Below are 19094 nucleotides of genomic sequence, written 5' to 3' on the forward strand. Positions count from 1 at the left end.
TTTGACTATTTTAGATTCCACAAATAAGTGAGATCATGCAGTATTTGTCTTTCTATGTCTGACTTATTTCACTCAGCCTAATGACCCCAGTGTTCATCTAAGTTGTTGCAAATGACAAAATTCCCTTTTTTGAGATTGAATATATATATTATATATATAATATTCAATATTCAATAAATATATATATGCATGCTATGGATGGGTTGGCTGTGTCCCCACCCAAATCTCATCTTGAATTGTAGTTCCCATAATCCCCACATGTCGTGGGAAGGACCCGGTGGGAGGTAATTGAATGATGTGGGTGGTTTCCCCCCGCTATTCTCATGATAGTGAGTAAGTTCTCATGAGAGCTGATGGCTTTATAAGGGGATTCCCCCTTTACTTGGCTATCATTCTTCTCTCTCCTGCTACCATGTGAAGAAGGATGTATTTGCTTCCCCTTCCATCATGATCGTAAGTTTCCTGAGGCCTCCCTAGCCATGCTGAACTGTGAGTCAAACTTCTTTCCTTTGTAAATTATCCAGTCTCGTGTATGTCTTTATTGGGCAGCATGAGAACGGACTAATACAATGCACATACACGTACTCTATGTTTTCTTTTTCTGTTCGTCTATTGATGGACATTCAGGTAGTTGCCATATCTTGGCTATTGTGAATAATGCTGCAATTATTATGGATATATTTAAATATTCATACTTCTATATTTAAATATAAATATGAATATGAAAGTACAGATATCTCTTTAAAATATTGATTTAATTTCATTTGGATTTATACATAAAAGTAAGATTACTGGATCACATTGTAGTTCTATTTTTAATTTTTTGAGGAACCTCCATACTTTTTCCATAATAGCTGCATGAATTTACACTCCAAAAAACAGCAAATGTTCCCTTATTTTATATTCTTGCTAATAACTGTTATTTTTAATTCTTTTGGAAATAGCCATCTTAAATATGTCAGGTGATATCTTATTTTTGTTTTAATTTGCATTTCCTTAATAATTAGCAATTTTATACGCTTTTATATATACATATTGGTCATTTGTATGTCTTCTTTTGAGAAATGTGTATTCAGGTTCTTTAATCATTTTTTAATCTTTATTTTAATTTCAGGGGTACATGTGCAAGATGTGCAGTTTGTTACATTGATAAACATGTCATGGGAGTCGGTTGTACAGGTTATTTTATCACCCAGGTATTAAACCTAGTGTCCATTAGTTATTTTCCCTGCTTCTCTCCTTCTTCCCCTCCCACACCCTCCCATAATCCCCAGTGTGTGTTGTTCCCCTCTATGTGCCTGTATGTTCTCATCATTTAGTTCCCACTTACAAGTGAGAATATGCAGTGTTTGTTTTCTATTCCTGCTTTAGTTTGCTAAGGATAATGCCCTCCAGGCCCATCCATGTCCTTGAAAAGGACATGATTTTGTTCTTCTTTGTGGCTGCATAGTATTTTATTGCGTTTACTTACCACATTTTATGTATCCAGGCTATCACTGATGGGCATTTAGGTTGATTCCATGTCTTTGCTATTATGAATAGTGCTGTAATGAAAGGAAGACATGCAGGTGACCAACAATCATATGAAAAAAAAGCTCAATATCACTGATCATTACAGAAATCCAAATGGAAACCACAGTAAGATACCATCTCACACCAGTCAGAATAGGATATTAATAGAAAGTCAAAAAATAACAGATACTGGTGAGGCTGTGGGCTTTTACACCATTAGTGGAAGTGTAAATTAGTTCAACCATTGTGGAAGACAGCATGGCAATTCCTCAGAGAGCTAAAGACAGAACTACCATTGAACCCAGCAATCCCATTACTGGGTATATACCCAAAGGAACATAAATCATTCTATTATAAAGACACATGCACGCAAGTTATTGCAGCACCTTTGCTCATTTTAAATGAGGTATGAGGTTTTTTGTTTTTTTTTTTTTTTGCTATTGAGTTATATAAGTTCCTTATATACTTTGGATATTAACCCCTTATCAAATATATGGTTTGCAAATATTTTTCTCCCTTTCCATTGGTTGCATTTTCACTCTGCTGCTTGTTTCCTTTGTTACCTGAAGCATTTTAATTTGATGCAATCCCACTTGTCTAATTTTGCTTTTGTCACCTGTGCTTTTGGTGTCATATCTAAAAACATCATTGCCCAAAGCAATGTCAAGTTTTTTCCCTGTGTATTCTTCTGGTATTTTTATGGCTTCATATCTTTTTTTCCCCCTCTTTTGTCTAACTAAAATTTTGTATCCTTTAACTAACATTTTCCAACCTTCCTTTTCCCCTCTCCACTAGCTCCTTGTAACCATCATTCTACTTTCTACTGCTATGAGTTCAACTCTTTTAGATTTCACATATAAGTAAAATCATGCAGTGTTTGTCTTTCTGTGCCTGGTTTATTAACTTAGCTTAACATCCTCTAGATTCCTCCAGGTTGTTGCCAATGACAGGATTTCCTTCTTTTTGAAGGCTTAATAGTATTTCATTGTATATAGATTTCACATTTTTTAAAATTCATTCATCTGTTGATGGAAACAGGTTAACTCCATGCCTTGGCTATTTGAATAGTAAGCAATAAATATAAAAGAACAGATCTCTCTTTGACATAGTCATTTCATTTTCCTTGGATGTATACACAGTAGTGAGATTTCTGGATCCAGTTTCTGGCTGTCCATTTAAGTCTTTAATCCATTTTCAGTAGTTTTGTGTATGGTAGGCAATAGGATCAAATATAGATCTCCTGCATACATGTGGATATCTGTTTTCCCAGCACCATTTATTGAGGAGACCATCCTTTCTTCAATGTATGTTCTCAGCACATTAGTCAAAAATGAGTTCACTGTGGATGTATGTTTATTTCTGCGTTGTCTATTCTGTTCCATTGATCTCTATGTCTGTTTTCATGCCAGTATCATACTATTTTGGCTACTGTGACTTTGCAATATAAATTGAAATGAAGAAATATAATGCCCCAGGCTGTGTTCTTCTGGTTCAAGATTACTTTGATTATTCAGGGCATTTTGTGATTCTGTGTTAATTTTAGGATTGTTTTTTATATTTATTTAAGAATATTATTGGGGCCGGGTTGAGACAGTGGAGATGACTTAAAGCTAGGAGTTAGAAACCACCGTGGGCAACATAGTGAAAACCCATCTCTACAAAAAAATAATAATAAACAAAATGCCTTTGGGATTTTTATAGGTACTTTAAAGTAATCTATCAAATGGTAACATTCTCCTGTCTAAATAGTTTGTTGTTTGTCACGAATTCCACTTCTAAGAAGAATCCTCATTGATTGCTTTTTTAAAAATTAGGGATTGGGGGACATAAGTAATGAATAGGCTATTCTTCCTACCTCCAAAATCCCATATAAAATCTCCTGGAATCATGTAGAAATCTCTAGATCTCAATTTTTGTATTTGCTTTAGGAACCAGTTACACATGCTTTTTAGAGTAGAAATAATTCCTGGACTATCTATAATTTAGACATACTCTAATTTATAAAAACAAATTTAGCCTGACCTTTAGTGCCCTTAATCAACCAGGTACTGGAGCTCCCCATTCGGTCTTATCTTCTGCACTTACCCTCTGCTCAGTCAGACCAATAAACTCTGTTCTTATTGCAAAGACTCCTGAAATCTACAGTCTCTAATTTTGTTTCTGTGGGTCTTTCTACTTGCAGAATCACCTTCATTTCTTCGAATCCACATTCTATCAATTCTTTTTTATTTTTGAGACGGAGTCTCCCTCTGTTGCCCAGGCTGGAGTGCCATTGTGCGATCTCGGCTCACTGCAAGCTCCGCCTCCCAGGTTCATGCCATTCTCCTGCCTCAGCCTCCCGAGTAGCTGGGACTACAGGCGCCCGCCACTACGCCTGGCTAATTTTTTGTATTTTTAGTAGAGACGGGGTTTCAGTGTTAGCCAGGATGGTCTCGATCTCCTGACCTCGTGATCTGCCCGCCTCAGCCTCCCAAAGTGCTATGATTACAGGCGTGAGCCACCGCGCCCGGCCTCTATCAATTCTTTAACATTCAGCTCACGACTTCCAGGAAGCCTTCATACCACATATACTTTCTTTTTTATTTATTTATTTATTTATTTATTTATTTATTTATGTTGAATTAAAATGAAAGTAAATTCTGTGGCTTCTCACATTAACTGGTCTTCTTTTTTTTTTTTAATTTATTTATTATTATTATACTTTAAGTTGTAGGGTACATGTGCATAACGTGCAGGTTTGTTACATATGTATACTTGTGCCATGTTGGTGTGCTGCACCCATCAACTCGTCATTTACATCAGGTATAACTCCCAATGCAATCCCTCCCCCCTCCCACCTCCCCATGATAGGCCCCGGTGTGTGATGTTCCCCTTCCTGAGTCCAAGTGATTTCATTGTTCAGTTCCCACCTATGAGTGAGAACATGCGGTGTTTGGTTTTCTGTTCTTGTGATAGTTTGCTAAGAATGATGGTTTCCAGCTGTATCCATGTCCCTACAAAGGACACAAACTCATCGTTTTTTATGGCTGCATAGTATTCCATGGTGTATATGTGCCACATTTTCTTAATCCAATCTGTCACTGATGGACATTTGGGTCGATTCCAAGTCTTTGCTATTGTGAATAGTGCTGCAATAAACATACGTATGCATGTGTCTTTATAGCAGCATAATTTATATCTCAAAAGAAGACATTCATACAGCCAACAGACACATGAAAAAATGCTCATCATCACTGGCCATCAGAGAAATGCAAATCAAAACCACAATGAGATACCATCTCACACCAGTTAGAATGGCGATCATTAAAAAGTCAGGAAACAACAGGTGCTGGAGAGGATGTGGAGAAATAGGAACACTTTTACACTGTTGGTGGGATTGTAAACTAGTTCAACCATTATGGAAAACAGTATGGCGATTCCTCAAGGATCTAGAACTAGATGTACCATATGACCCAGCCATCCCATTACTGGGTATATACCCAAAGGATTATAAATTATGCTGCTATAAAGACACATATACTTTCTTCAATTTTCATAGCTCTTATCTTCCTGGATAGACTTGTAATTTTTAATTTAACATTATAGCTATGGGTTCCACTTCTTATGTACATTACTAAGATGTTATCTCTTTATAAATATTGTCATTTTTATTGGATTCATCATTATGAATGTTTGTCACAACTTTGAAATAGTCATCTTGAGAGTAAATTTATTAAATTTGCTTTTCTAAACATAAGAACAGTCAGAAGCATTCTTCAGTTTCCTGTAAGTGTTTGCTGAATTTAATTGAATATAATTACAATCCCCAGTTATGCATACTATGGTATGGTTTTGTTACATGATGCATGGCCAATAAATGTGTAGACTGAAGAAGCGTTAACACTCATCATGAATATCCGACTGAGAACCAGATAGTTTAGTAGTTTTTCATATATGCATCTTATTTCATCCAATTGAGGAAAAGAAAAATCCTATGAAGATTAGAATCCTTTTATATGTAAAGAAATTGTGATTAGAAGACATATTGTACTGTCAAACTGTTGTTTACATTCATGTCTATCTTCTTTGTACAGCAAGTACATTAGCTGAAATCATAAATGAAAGACTGACAAAATAAATGTCTCAGTGAATTTCTAAAGACTACACTCCTAAGTCCTTTGCTCTAATGTGCTTTTTAGGGTGACCCTAAGAATGACTCCTGGATCTTTGCCCTGGCTGTGCTCCTGTGCAGCACCTTCGTCTACAACAGCATGAGCACCATCAACCACCAGGCCCTGGAGCAGCTGCAGTATCCTTCCAGGAACAGAACAGAATCACCAAGTTTCATTGACGTTATAGGAATGGAGATCCAGTCATTTCCTCCTTCCCTTTAATTTAATTACCTTTGGTGCAGCACAGGGAATCCAAGACAAAAGACAGTGTTTATAATATTTTTATAAAAGAAATGTGTGGATTGTGGGCAGACAGTTGCTTTTCCTTACCTAAGTCCTAGTTATGTGACGGAGCTCACAGAACTCATTAAGGCAAAGTCCAACCCAAGGCCTGATGGAGTAGAAGATTCCACAGAGTTCGTGAGTTTCTTTCCAGACTTTATTTGGACTGTACGGGATTTCACTCTGGAGCTGAAGTTGAATGGTGACCCTATCACAGAAGATGAGTACCTGGAGAACGCCTTGAAGCTGATTCAAGGTATCAGCAGGTAGCGTGGGTTGTGGGTGGTCCAGTGGGTGTGTGATCTGCTAAACACTGCCCGTCATCTCTTGGGTTTCATTTGTTTTTGAGACTAGATTGAGGTCTGTAGAAATGGGGACTGAGGGGTATGTCGAAGAGCTCTAGGAATGGAGCCTAGTTCACTTAAGAAAAGTAGAGTCTAAAGTGCAGATAAATTATTCAAGACAGATTTGTTCTGTGTACAATTAGTACTTTAGCATTCAGATTACAATGGGTGCTAAGACTTTCTAAAAACAAGATGCTTGTGATCCCTGTTTTCCCCTCGGCTTTTCTGTGTTTAGAAAATGACTGACCAGATAATTGTTAGACATGAAATTACAAAGAAAAGCCTATCTAATAAAAATATGTGTGTGTGTTAGTCCACTTTGCATTGCTATAAAGGAATACCTGAGCCTGGGTAATTTATAAAGAAAAGAAGTTTACTTGGCTCATAGTTCTGCAGGCTGTACAAGCATGGCACCAGCATCTGCTTCTAATCAGGGCCCCAGGAAGCTTTCACTAATGGCAGAAGGTGAAGGGGGCAGCTGATGTGTCACATAGTGAGAAAGGGAAAAACAGAGGGGCGTTGTCCCAGACTTTCAACAACCAGATCTTGTGTGAACTCATTACTACAAGGATGATACCAAGGTATTCATGAGAAATCTGCCCCCGTGACCCAAACACCTCCCACTTGGCCCACTTCCAACATGGGGGGGGTCACATTTCAACATGAGATTTGGAGGGGACACATCCAGACTACATCAACATGCTACACGGATATTATTCTTATCATGGAAGGATATAACTTTTCAATACCTGTATAGTTATATCATCTACAAAAATGATTTTGTGTTCTAAAGTCACTTGAAGAAGCATGTGTCTTTATAATTTGTGCCTTTTCAAAATTTCTGATAATTGTTGGAATATTCATTTTACTTTCTATGTTATGATTTTTCTCTTAAACCCAACATATGTGTCCATGCTAGAATTCATAATAATTGTTTCAATGGGTTACATTTATCTGAGTGTGTATCTGATAAAACCTGATGAGAAATATCAATTCCAGTGTACTCATTGTTGCTTTCATTTTTCTATTTATGCTTTCTTGAAACATTTCTTAAAAATTCATAGGCAGAAGAGCAACACTGTCAAATTGAATATGTCTTTTTCTCTTAAGAGTTTATAGAGAAGTGATGATTATCTTAAAACTACATTCTTGGCTGGGCACGGTGACTCACACTTGTAGTGTCAGCACTTTGGAAGGAAGAGGTGAAAGGATTACTTGAACTCAGGAGTTTGAGACCAGACTGGGCAATATAGTGAGACCCTGTCTCTGTAAAAACTAGAACAAATCAGCTAGTGTCTTGGTGCACACCTGTAGTCTCAATTACTAAAGAGGCTAAGGTGGAAGGATCACTTGAGCCTGGGAAATCAAGGATGCAGTAAGTCGTGATTTTGCCACTGCACTCTAGCCTGGGTAACAGAGCAAGACTTCATCTCGAAAAAACAAAACAAAACAAGATTACTTTCTTGTTACATTTAGTCTTCAGAGGATTTTGCTAAAAAATAGCTAACACTATACAAATTCTTTTAGCATCCTTGTGGTTTTCTAAAATAATCATGGTATCTTTTTAACTATACCGAATGTTGCTATTTATAATGTTTATCCTGGATACTTTATTTCTGGCTCTTCTTTTTGGTCCCACAGCTCAGTTTCTACATGGAATGAAGTGGACAAGAAATTGACATTTGATATTTCATTAATTCAGGCATTCATTTAGTAAACATCTCGTAACAATTACTTTATACTCGGCACTACGTTCAGATCCACAGATACTAGCCATGGGTTTTGTTTGTACTTGGATCAGATATCTCCCAAAGTTTTCTGCCAGCATTTTATCACTGGTGCAAGTTTCATGTGCACAGAAGTATTGAACGTTTATGTTAAAGGAGGTCTGTAAGCCTAGAAGATGGCAAAAAGACAATAAACCCTGTCAAAAATACCTTTAGTTCCCTTATACCACAACTGTTGTCACTATATTCTCCGTTTTTCTTATCCTTCAGGCAAGAATCCCAAAGTTCAAACATCCAATTTGCCCAGGGAGTGCATCAGGCTTTTCTTTCCAAAACGGAAATGTTTTGTCTTTGACCGGCCAACACATGACAAAGACCTTCTAGCCAATATCGAGAAGGTGGCAGAAAAGCAACTGGATCCCAAATTCCAGGAACAAACAAACATTTTCTGTTCTTACATCTTCACGCATGCAAGAACCAAGACCCTCAGGGAGGGAATCACAGTCACTGGGAATCGTGAGTCTCCTTTTTACATTTCTATGGTGCCTCATGTGTGTTGAATATATTGTATAATGTGTTTCTCAGAATTTTTGTTAGATTCCATATAGAAGAATTATGTGTATACAGGTATCCACACTCAATGAAGAAATGTGTATAATTATCACACTTACTGCAATTTACAAATTCCTCTCCAATATTGCAAACTCTGTCACTGATATCTGTGGCTTCCTCATATCTGAAAAAAAAATCCTCTGCTGATAAAATAACTAACTGAATATAAAAACAGACATACAATATTTTCTTAGGGTAAGTCCTATGTGTTCAGTATTCTTTGCAAAGAGAATACAAAAGATATGTTGAAGTTTAAAAACCTCTAGAAGGCTGGGGGTGGTGGCTCACACCTATAATCCCAGTACTTTGGGAGGCAGAGACACGCAGATCACTTGAGCTCAGGAGTTTGAGACCAGCCTGGACAACATGGTGAAACCCCATCTCTACAAAAAATAGAAAAATCAGCTGGGCATGGTGGAACATGCCTGTAGTCCCAGCTACTTAGGAGGCTGAGGCAGGAGAATCACTTGAGCCCGGGAGGCAGAGGTTGCAGTGTGCCAATATCATACCACTGCACTCCAGCCTGGGCCTCAAAAAAAAAAAAAAAAAAGGAAAAAAAAAGCCTATAAATAAATAAACATTAGCCCATAATTCCCTGAAAATACATTGGTAGCTTCCGAATTAGGAATAAATGCGATATGATTTACCCCGCCTCATCATTTTATCTGTGTAAACTACTTTTCTTCTAATTTTTAAATGAGAATTTGTACTTCCTGCATACCCTCTAGTATGTTAGATAAAGTAGATATTTAAATTTTTTAGCACTGTGGACTGGGGATCCATAAAAAAGAAGAGTCATTATGAAAATAACAGTGATAATAGCAGAAGGAGGTAGGGATGTGGGTGTATGCGTTTGCATGTGTGCACATGCCTGTGTGTGCATGCGTGTGTGTGTGTGCTCAGAAATGTAGCCTAGGATTCCATTGAGCTTTAATTTCATATTTAGCCCCTAAATCTCCTGGTTCATTTAGGTTTGGGAACTCTGGCAGTGACTTACGTAGATGCCATCAACAGTGGAGCGGTGCCTTGTCTGGAGAATGCAGTGATAACTCTGGCCCAGCGTGAGAACTCAGCTGCCATGCAGAGGGCAGCTGACTACTATAGCCAGCAGATGGCCCAGCGAGTGAAGCTCCCCACAGACACGCTCCAGGAGCTGCTGGACGTGCATGCGGCCTGTGAGAGGGAAGCCATTGCAGTCTTCATGGAGCACTCCTTCAAGGATGGAAACCAGGAATTCCAGAAGAAGCTCGTGGTAATTTGCCTTAGTCATTACTGTTCATCATCCTTCCCCTTGAAGAATGAAGCCTATACTTGCCTTTATTGACACCAATGCTCATCTGTCACTGAGGAATAACTTATCATGGATTCTCATGAGGGATAGAGTTTCAAAAGACTACATATCCCTCTTTTATCTCCCCAAACCTTAAGCACTTAACCAGAAAACCTTCTGATAACTGAGGTAAAAATCAATACAGATCCCTTAAGATCCTCCTTAAGTGAACACTTCTAAGGATTGCTGGCCTGCTCTGAACACGCACAAGTCATCCCTGAGCGGTGCAATTTTTCTGTGCATAGTCTACCTTTCCCAGGAAACAAAGATTCTCTTACCAGATCTTCATTCCGGGCCATTGTTTAACTTACATTGCTCCTTCTTGTATCCTTGTACCACTGAGGACAGGAGCACAGGATGCTACCGCTGCAACAAACCATAGAGATTATGGAATGTAGTCCCATCATGTCACAGATGAAGAACCTGAAGCTCAGGAAGGTGAATGAACTTTTCCATAGCCTTGAAGAGAATTTTCAGCTTTGTGAATATATGAAATTTTGTGTTTCTGATTCCACATCTACTCCACTAGAATGTTTTTCTCATGGGGACCACAGTCAGATAGATTCTTCTACCAGATTCTTTAGAATTTCATCTCCTCCATATGTTTCTTCTGGTGACATCTCTCTACATCTCCCTTGCAGGAAATCACAATGAATAAGAAGGGGGATTTCTTGCTGCAGAATGAAGAGTCCTCTGTTCAATACTGCCAGGCTAAACTCAATGAGCTCTCAAAGGGCCTAATGGAAAGTATCTCAGCAGGAAGTTTCTCTGTTCCTGGAGGGCACAAGCTCTATATGGAAACAAAGGAAAAGATTGAACAGGACTATTGGCAAGTCCCCAGGAAAGGAGTAAAGGTGAGGAATAAGGGGAACATGGGGAAGTTTATAGGGTAGAGTGAATGGAGTCTTCAGCATCAGCTGTGGGTAATAAGAGGGCAGAGGGATAGCATAACGCCTTAGCTTTCAATGTCCACTATTTATCACTTATTTCCTAGAATAAAAATTTTTATCCCCAAACAAAGAATATAATATTCAGAAATCCAGGAGAGACAGAACGAAAATTAGTTATGTGCCAAGAGCTGGTGATTTGTGTGGTTAAAGTAGAATCTTTGCATTCAAAGTCGATTAAAATGAGAGAGTATGAAATAAATAGACAATTGCATACAGAGTAATGACATTTACAGATCTGTGGAAAATGGGCTACCTACCTGGTGTTTATTACCACCACCTAGGTGATGGTAATACAACTAACTCACAATGAGCTGTTATTACCTACAGTGTACTGTTAAACTCTTCCTTTGACATTTTAATTTCATCTTCCTAATGACTTTAAGAAGCACCCTTATTTTGGAAGTTTTGCAGATCTGAACTTAGTACCCAAGGATGATTACATAACTTGCCTAAAGTTGTAGCCAGCAAGTGGCAGGAGAAAGCAAAAGCATAGGTTTGAGACAGCAATGTACACTGGAAGACAACCATACATAAGCATCAGAGATTGGGAGTTTGTACACCTGTACACATAGTTCTGCCTGGCCAGAACCCAAAGCAGGTACAGGGAGATATTATAGCCGTGGGAGAGGCACGCGAGGGAGACAGGAAGCAGGAGTTGAGGAGGGGCTCCGGTCACACTAAAGAGCCTGCACACTTTGTAGGGGGCCACTTTAGAATTTTAGGCATCAAGCAAAAGTTACAAGACCATAATTGTTTTTGCAACACTAATGCCCAGAACATCGATTTTCAAAGAAATCTAAGTGCTTTTTCTTGCTTCTATAGGCAAAAGAGGTCTTCCAGAGGTTCCTGGAGTCACAGGTGGTGATAGAGAAATCCATCTTGCAGTCGGATAAAGCCCTCACTGATAGAGAGAAGGCAGTAGCAGGTATGGGGCAGGGCTCAGCTGACAGCAGGAGGGCTATGTTTATACAATGCCCTCGAACAGATCCAAAATGAGGAATTTCCTCTTGTGTGGAGCACACACTCTGCTAAATCTGAAAATAACAAGGGGAGCTATGATTGTACCTCAGCCAGACAGGCAGAGCCTTTCCCATCACATTCTCAAATGTGCTCTTAATGGCGTGGACCTGGGTAAATTCTGTGATTTCTCACCCTGCCTTTCAGATTTGGTTTAGTCTCTGAGCTCAGAAAAGTGGAGATGAATCTTCACCTATTATTTTCTTCTCTTTCTAATACCTTCATGGAGCAGTGGATCGGGCCAAGAAGGAGGCAGCTGAGAAGGAACAGGAACTTTTAAAACAGAAATTACAGGAGCAGCAGCAACAGATGGAGGCTCAAGAGAAGAGTCTCAAGGAAAACATAGCCCAGCTGAAGGAGAAGCTGCAGATGGAGAGAGAACACCTCCTGAGAGAGCAGAATATGATGCTGGAGCACAAGCTGAAGGTAAGTCTGCCCTTGGCCTCAGCAGGCCAGACGGTCCTTGCCCAGGGACCTCAGGAAGGGCTGGTGAAGGTTACAGCAGCATCTTGGAAGGAAGCACATCACCATTTGCTGCTTGAGAGTCACTAAAAGCCCTGAATCCTTCTCTGTGTGTGTGTGTTTTATTGTTTCAGTAAGACTTGGAATTCTTCTCTATATTCTCTATACTTAGATTCTGGAGAGGTGAGGTTGACTATGATCCCTACAAGTCCTTGGGGAATATAAATATGGTTGGAGCTGCTGTTTGGGGAGATTTTAAAAGTAATCTCAAGAGGTTAAGCATACATTCCACACAGTGTATTTGATGTGAATGGCAACTGGTTTCCTTCACCAAGCACATATTACCAGGAGCTCTACTACCACCCAAACACCCTGAGGTAGATCTATGCTGACGTGCAACTCTCAGAAATTTCCGGACTTAAAAGGACAGGAAAGGGAAACTTGCTGCAGTTGTTACCCCGTGTGGGTAGCCTGCCCAAATTAGCACACAGTGTAGGGAGAATTCTTGCGTTGTCCATCTGAAAGTTCTCTCATAAGGGATTTCTGCATCAGCTTGTAAGTTCCTTTCATTCCTACAATATGGGTGACCATGCTGCCCAATTGGGACTGAGAATTTATGCAATCAGACCAATGGCTACCTCCCAACTGGCATCTTTTGGGCAGGAACATGTAGAATTTGTCCTCATACCTGAGTTAGCACCATAGCAAAACCATAATGTGGGTGAATATTAGTAAAGTTGTAAACTATGCTTCCTCACAATGTCTAGGTCCAAAGTCTCCTCTAATCATTGATAAAATGTTTTTAGGAGTAAAATAAAGAAAGTTTCACACAGGTCTTAAATACAAAATGTAAGTCTTAAGAGAATAGGGATTTTTAAAAATTTACTTTCCTTCCTACATTTTCTTTAGGTCCAAAAAGATTTGCTTGATGAAGGATTTAAGAAGAAATCTGAGGAGATGAATGCAGAGATAAATCAATTAAAACATGTGATTGATACTACAAAAAATGATGATACTCCCTGGATTGCGCGAACCTTGGACAAACTTGGCGATGAGCTAACTTCAATATTGTCTGCTCCTGCTAAATTAATTGGTCAGGTTGTCAAAGGTGTGAGCTCACTCTTTAAAAAACATAAGCTCCTCTTTTAAGGATATTATAGATTGTACATATATGCTTTGGACTATTTTTGATCTTGATCTGTATGTTTTTCATTTTCATTCAGAAAAGTTGTTTTTTTTTTCTCCGACAGAGTCTTACTCTGTCGCCAAGGCTGGAGTGCAGTGGTGCAATCTTGGCTCACCGCAACCTCTGCCTCCTGGGTTCAAGAGAGTCTCCTGCTTCAGCCTCCCTAGTAGCTGGGATTATAGGTGCACCCCACCACACCCAGCTAATTTTTGTATTTTTAGTAGAGATGGGTTTTCATCATGTTGGCCAGGCTGGTCTCGAACTCTTGACCTCAAATGATCTGCCTGCATCGGCCTCCCAAAGTGCTGGGATTACAGGCATGAGCCACAATGCCCGGTCCTCATTTAGCAAAGTTTTAAACATAAAAAGTGCTGGTTAGAGGATATCGGTGCCTGGCCCACATGAGATAGAACAGATCCATACCCACTTTGAAAAACTATGTTCACTTTTAGGAAATATAATTTTGAAAAATCATTTACATACAAGAGGTCCACTGGGCCATTGCTTTTAATGGCAAAATATTGGAATGTACTTGAATGTTCTTCAAATAAGATTGGTAAGATAAATTTTAGTATGTGCATGTACTGGAATATTATACAGCCAGTAAACAAATTGACAGTGAAGCTCTATTTGTACCAGTAAAGAATGGTTACAAGAGATATTGAAAAATGAAAAAAAAAAAAAAACAAGTTGTAAAGCAATGTAGATTATCTTATCACCAATGAAAAAATGCAATTATTATATGTGAGCATGCAAAGATATCTCTGGAAAGATTAACGAAAATCTATTATTATTATTATTTTTTTTTTTTATTTTTTATTTTTTGGAGACGGAGTTTAGCTCTGTCGCCCAGGCTGGAGTGCAGTGGCCAGATCTCAGCTCACTGCAAGCTCCGCCTCCCGGGTTTACACCATTCTCCTGGCTCAGCCCGAAAATCTATTATTATAGGCTCCTTCTGGGAAGAACCAGTTGAATGTATGGGTTGAAGGAACACATACTCCTCACTTTAAACTCTTGAATTTTGTAAAGAAATCTTATTTTACTTATTCAGAAATAAATAAGAAAATGTAAGAGACAATGCTGATAATGATAACAATAAAAACATAGTGAAACTGGCTATCAGATGATGAAATTGCTTGTTGCTTCTAGGAATTCTATCAGCCAGCCCAATGAGGGGTCTAAGACTAAGATCTGAGTACTAGAATGCAAAAAAATTGAATCCTATTCTTGTTTTCCTTTTGGCCTGGTTTTTCGATTGCTTCTATTTGTTTTGAGACTAAGGCATACACTTTTCTGTGGCCTTTGAAATCTCAGCTATAGTAGCCTCTACTTCCTTTCTCTGAATTCAAGTTTTAAGGTGTTAGAAGCATAAATTACCAAACATTAAGATTAAGCACTGATAACAGGGATCCTGCCAATCTTGTCAGTAGTGGTCTCTTTGCAGTAGCCTTAGATAGAAAGGACAATGTGCCTTTCCAGAACTGAACCCCCTGATGGGGGATGATAGACCCAGACACATAGAGACCTGGTATTGACCCTTCATTGTTACAATCTAAGAAGATTCATTTATAGTAATGAGTGGCAGACAGCTAGGCCTGAAAGACTGACATAATTCTGAAGATGGCCAATACAGTGGACCAGCCATAGGGTTAAACAGGATGGGGAGAAAACAATCAAGTGAAATAAATGCTGTCTACCAGGAGGTTGAGAGGTAGCCCCGATAAAGTGTCACATCCATAGCCTTGATCTGAGCTAATTTCAGACCCTGAACTCAGCTGGAGTGGAGGGCAGTACCCCAGGAAAAGGACACTGCAACTCCAGGACCCAAATAAATGATAATGATTTCCCAAGTTCTCCCCCTAGGAAACCTCTGGAGCCATTTACTGGATACCCATATACTAGGGAAATACAAACACCCAAATATTTCAAGGACCTTTGGAATCTGGATCCAAGTTGCCCATGGTACCCAGATCATGGAAAGTCATCATAAAATACCTGTTAAAATAGGAAATTAGGGCCTCCAGGTTATAAATGTAGTCTTGGCCCACATGAACTTATTGCAATACAGTATTTGTTTCAATTAAAAGCTAAGGTTTGTTTGAAGACAGATACCTTGCTTATTTTTCTGTCCATCCCCTTGGGAGTATGTTGAGGCATACGATGTGCTAAATAAGCTTCTTTTATAAAAACAATAGGATGATGCATGCATGATTATTTTCAATTGACAAAATCTCATGAACTTCCCAGAGATCAGTGGTAAAAAGTTGTTTGAATTCTCGACACCAGGTTAAGGTCTCTGAGGTGGTTTAAAGGCTATGAGGCCAGGTGCAGTGGCTCATGCCTATAATCTCAGCAACTTGGGGGGCTGAAGCAGGCAGATCACTTGAGGTCAGGAGTTTGAGACCAGCCTGGCCAACACGGTGAAACCCTGTCTCTACTAAAAATACAAAAATTAACCAAGTGTGGTGGCACATGCCTGTAATCCCAGCTATATAGGAGGCTGAGGCAGGAGAATCATTTGAACCTGGGAGGCAGAGGTTGCTGTGAGCTGAGATTGTGCCATTGCACTCCAGCACGTGCAACAGAGCCTGGGCGACAGAGTGAGGCTCTGTCTCAAAAACTAAACTAATATAAACTAAAATAAAAGCTATGAGAAGAAAAGAAATTTTCCTGGTACAGTGTTGTTCTCTAGACCTCATGTATTACAGTCTCTGTGAAACTGGGCCAAAGATGGAATTTCGTTTTCTGTGCTTTATGCAGTGACTCAGACAAATCTGTGACCTCACACAAATCTGTAACTTCATGTATCACAGTCTCTATAAAAACTGTATCAAAGAAAGAATTTTTCTCTGTGCTTTATAGAGTGATTCATCCAGATCTGTAAAGAAATGAAAACAATTTTAGAGCTTTCAATATCCGGTATTTCATATCAGGTTAAATCTGATACTTTCAAAACTGGAGAAATCTATTTCGGATAGCTTGGATGCTTATAATAAGAATCTTATTGAATGTTATCTAAGGGCTATAGTTCAAGAAGACTAAGACACTATTCAGTCGGGGCACAATAAGAACACCTTATAAGCACCACTCATCCTTCCTTTTCTGAGCATGCTTTTGACATGTTTCAATGATTCAGAGACATTCTAGTGAATCCCATTTTGACAGCAAAGTGGGATCAAGAGACCCCAAGGCCATCCTCAGGATCAATGACTCTTTAGAAGACATGGAACTCAGAGATACGTCCCATCAGTACCTAATTTACTAAGAGTTTTTAGCATGAAGGGCTGTTGAATTTTGTCAAAGGCCATTTCTGCATCTATTGAGATAATCAGGTGGTTTTTGTCTTCGGTTCTGTTTATGCTGGATCACATTTATTGATTTGCATATATTGAACCAGCCTTGCATCCCAAGGATGAAGCCCACTTGATCATGGTGGATAAGTTTCATGATGTGCTGCTGGATTCACTTTGCCAGTATTTTACAGAGGATATTCGCATCAATGTTCATCAGGGATATTGGTCTAAAATTCTCTTTTTTTGTTGTGTCTCTGCCAGGCTTTCGTATCAGGATGATGCTGGCTTCATAAAATGAGTTAGGGAGGATTCTCTCTTTTTCTATTGATTGGAACCCACAGCCAATATCATACTGATTGGGCAAAAACTGGAAAAATTCCCTTTGAAATCTGGCACAAGACAGGGATGCCCTCTCTCACCACGCCTATTCAACATAGTGTTGGAAGTTCTGGCCAGGGCAATCAGGCAGGAGAAAGAAATAAAGGGTATTCAATTAGGAAAAGAGGAAGACAAATTGTCTCTGTTTGCAGATAACATGACTGTACACTTAGAAAACCCCAATGTCTCAGCCCAAAATCTCCTTTAGCTGATAAACAACTTCAGCAAAGTCTCAGGATACAAAAATCAATGTGCAAAAATCACAAGCATTCTTATACACCAATAAGAGACAAACAGAGAGCTAAATCATGAGTGAACTCCCATTCACAATTGCTTCAAAGAGAATAAAATACCTAGGAATCCAACTTACAAGGGATGTGAAGGACCTCTTCAAGGGGAACTAGAACCACTGCTCAAGGAAATAAAAGAGGACACAAACAATTGGAAGAACATTCCATGCTCATGCATAGGAAGAATCAATATCATGAAAATGGCCATACTGCCCAAGGTAATTTATAGATTCAATGCCATCCCCATCGAGCTACCAATGACTTTCTTCACAGAACTGGAAAAACTACTTTAAAGTGCATATGGAACCAAAAAAGAGCTCACGTTGCCAAGACAATCCTAAGCCAAAAGAACAAAGCTGGAGGCATTACGCTAGCTGACTTCAAACTATACTACAAGGCTACAGTAACCAAAACAACATGGTCCTGCTACCAAAACAGAGACATAGACCAATGGAACAGAACAGAGCCCTCAGAAATAGTACCACACATCTACAACCATCTGATCTTTGACAAACCTGACAAAAACCAGAAATGGGGAAAGGAGTCCTTATTTAATAAATGGTGCTGGGAAAATTGGCTAGCCATATATAGAAAGCTGAAACTGGATCCCTTCCTCATACCTTATACAAAAATTAATTCAAGATGGATTAAAGACTTAAATGTTAGACCTAAAACCATAGAAACCTTAGAAGAAAACCTAGGCAATACCATTCAGGACATAGGCATGGGCAAGGACTTCATGTCTAAAACACCAAAAGCAATGGCAACAAAAGCCAAATTTACAAATGGGATCTAATTAAACTAAATAGCTTCTGCACAGCAAAAGAAACTACCATCAGAGTGAACCTACAGGTAACCTACCAACAGGTAAACTACCATCAGGCAACCTACAGAATGGAAGAAAATTTTTGCAATCTACTTACCTGACAAATGACTAATATCCAGAATCTACAAAGAACTCAAACAAATTTACAAGAAAAAAACAAACAACCCCATCAAAAAGTGGGTGAAGGATAGGAACACACACTTCTCAAAAGAAGACATTTATGCAGCCAACAGACACATGAAAAAAATGCTCATCATCACTAGCCATCAGAGAAATGCAAATCAAAACCACAGTGAGATACCATCTCACACCAATTAGAATGGCGATCATTAAAAAGTCAGGAAACGAGGTGCCAGAGAGGATGTGGAGAAATAGGAACACTTTTACACTGTTGGTGGGACTGTAAACTAGTTCAACCATTGTGGAAGGCAGTGTGGTGATTCATCAAGAATCTAGAACTAGAAATACCATCTGCCAGCCATCCCATTACTGGGTATATACCCAAAGGATTATAAATCATGTTGCTATAAAGACATGTGCACACATATGTTTATTGCGGCACTATTCACAATAGGAAAGATTTGGAACCAACCCAAATGCTCATCAATAATAGACTGTATAAAAAATGTGGCACATATATATCATGGAATACTATGCAGCCATAAAAAGGATGAGTTCATGTCCTTTGTAGGGACATGGATGAAGCCGGAAACCATCATTCTCAGCAAACTATC

At 39.0% G+C, this 19094-nt stretch overlaps 1 protein-coding gene across 1 annotated transcript; it reads left to right on the forward strand.

Annotated features, from left to right (window-relative positions):
- The first annotated feature begins 5694 nt into the window (after positions 1-5694).
- Positions 5695-14347, forward strand: LOC112626364 (guanylate-binding protein 6). Its single transcript, XM_025388376.1, has 8 exons — positions 5695-5800; positions 6005-6201; positions 8287-8532; positions 9600-9880; positions 10600-10812; positions 11731-11833; positions 12158-12351; positions 13297-14347. The coding sequence occupies exons 1-8, from the start codon at positions 5763-5765 to the stop codon at positions 13534-13536; spliced, it is 1512 nt and encodes a 503-aa protein (XP_025244161.1). The 5' UTR covers positions 5695-5762; the 3' UTR covers positions 13537-14347.
- Positions 14348-19094: the final 4747 nt, after the last annotated feature.

Source organism: Theropithecus gelada, chromosome 6, assembly GCF_003255815.1.
Source record: "Theropithecus gelada isolate Dixy chromosome 6, Tgel_1.0, whole genome shotgun sequence".
NCBI classification, from domain to species: Eukaryota; Metazoa; Chordata; class Mammalia; order Primates; family Cercopithecidae; genus Theropithecus; species Theropithecus gelada.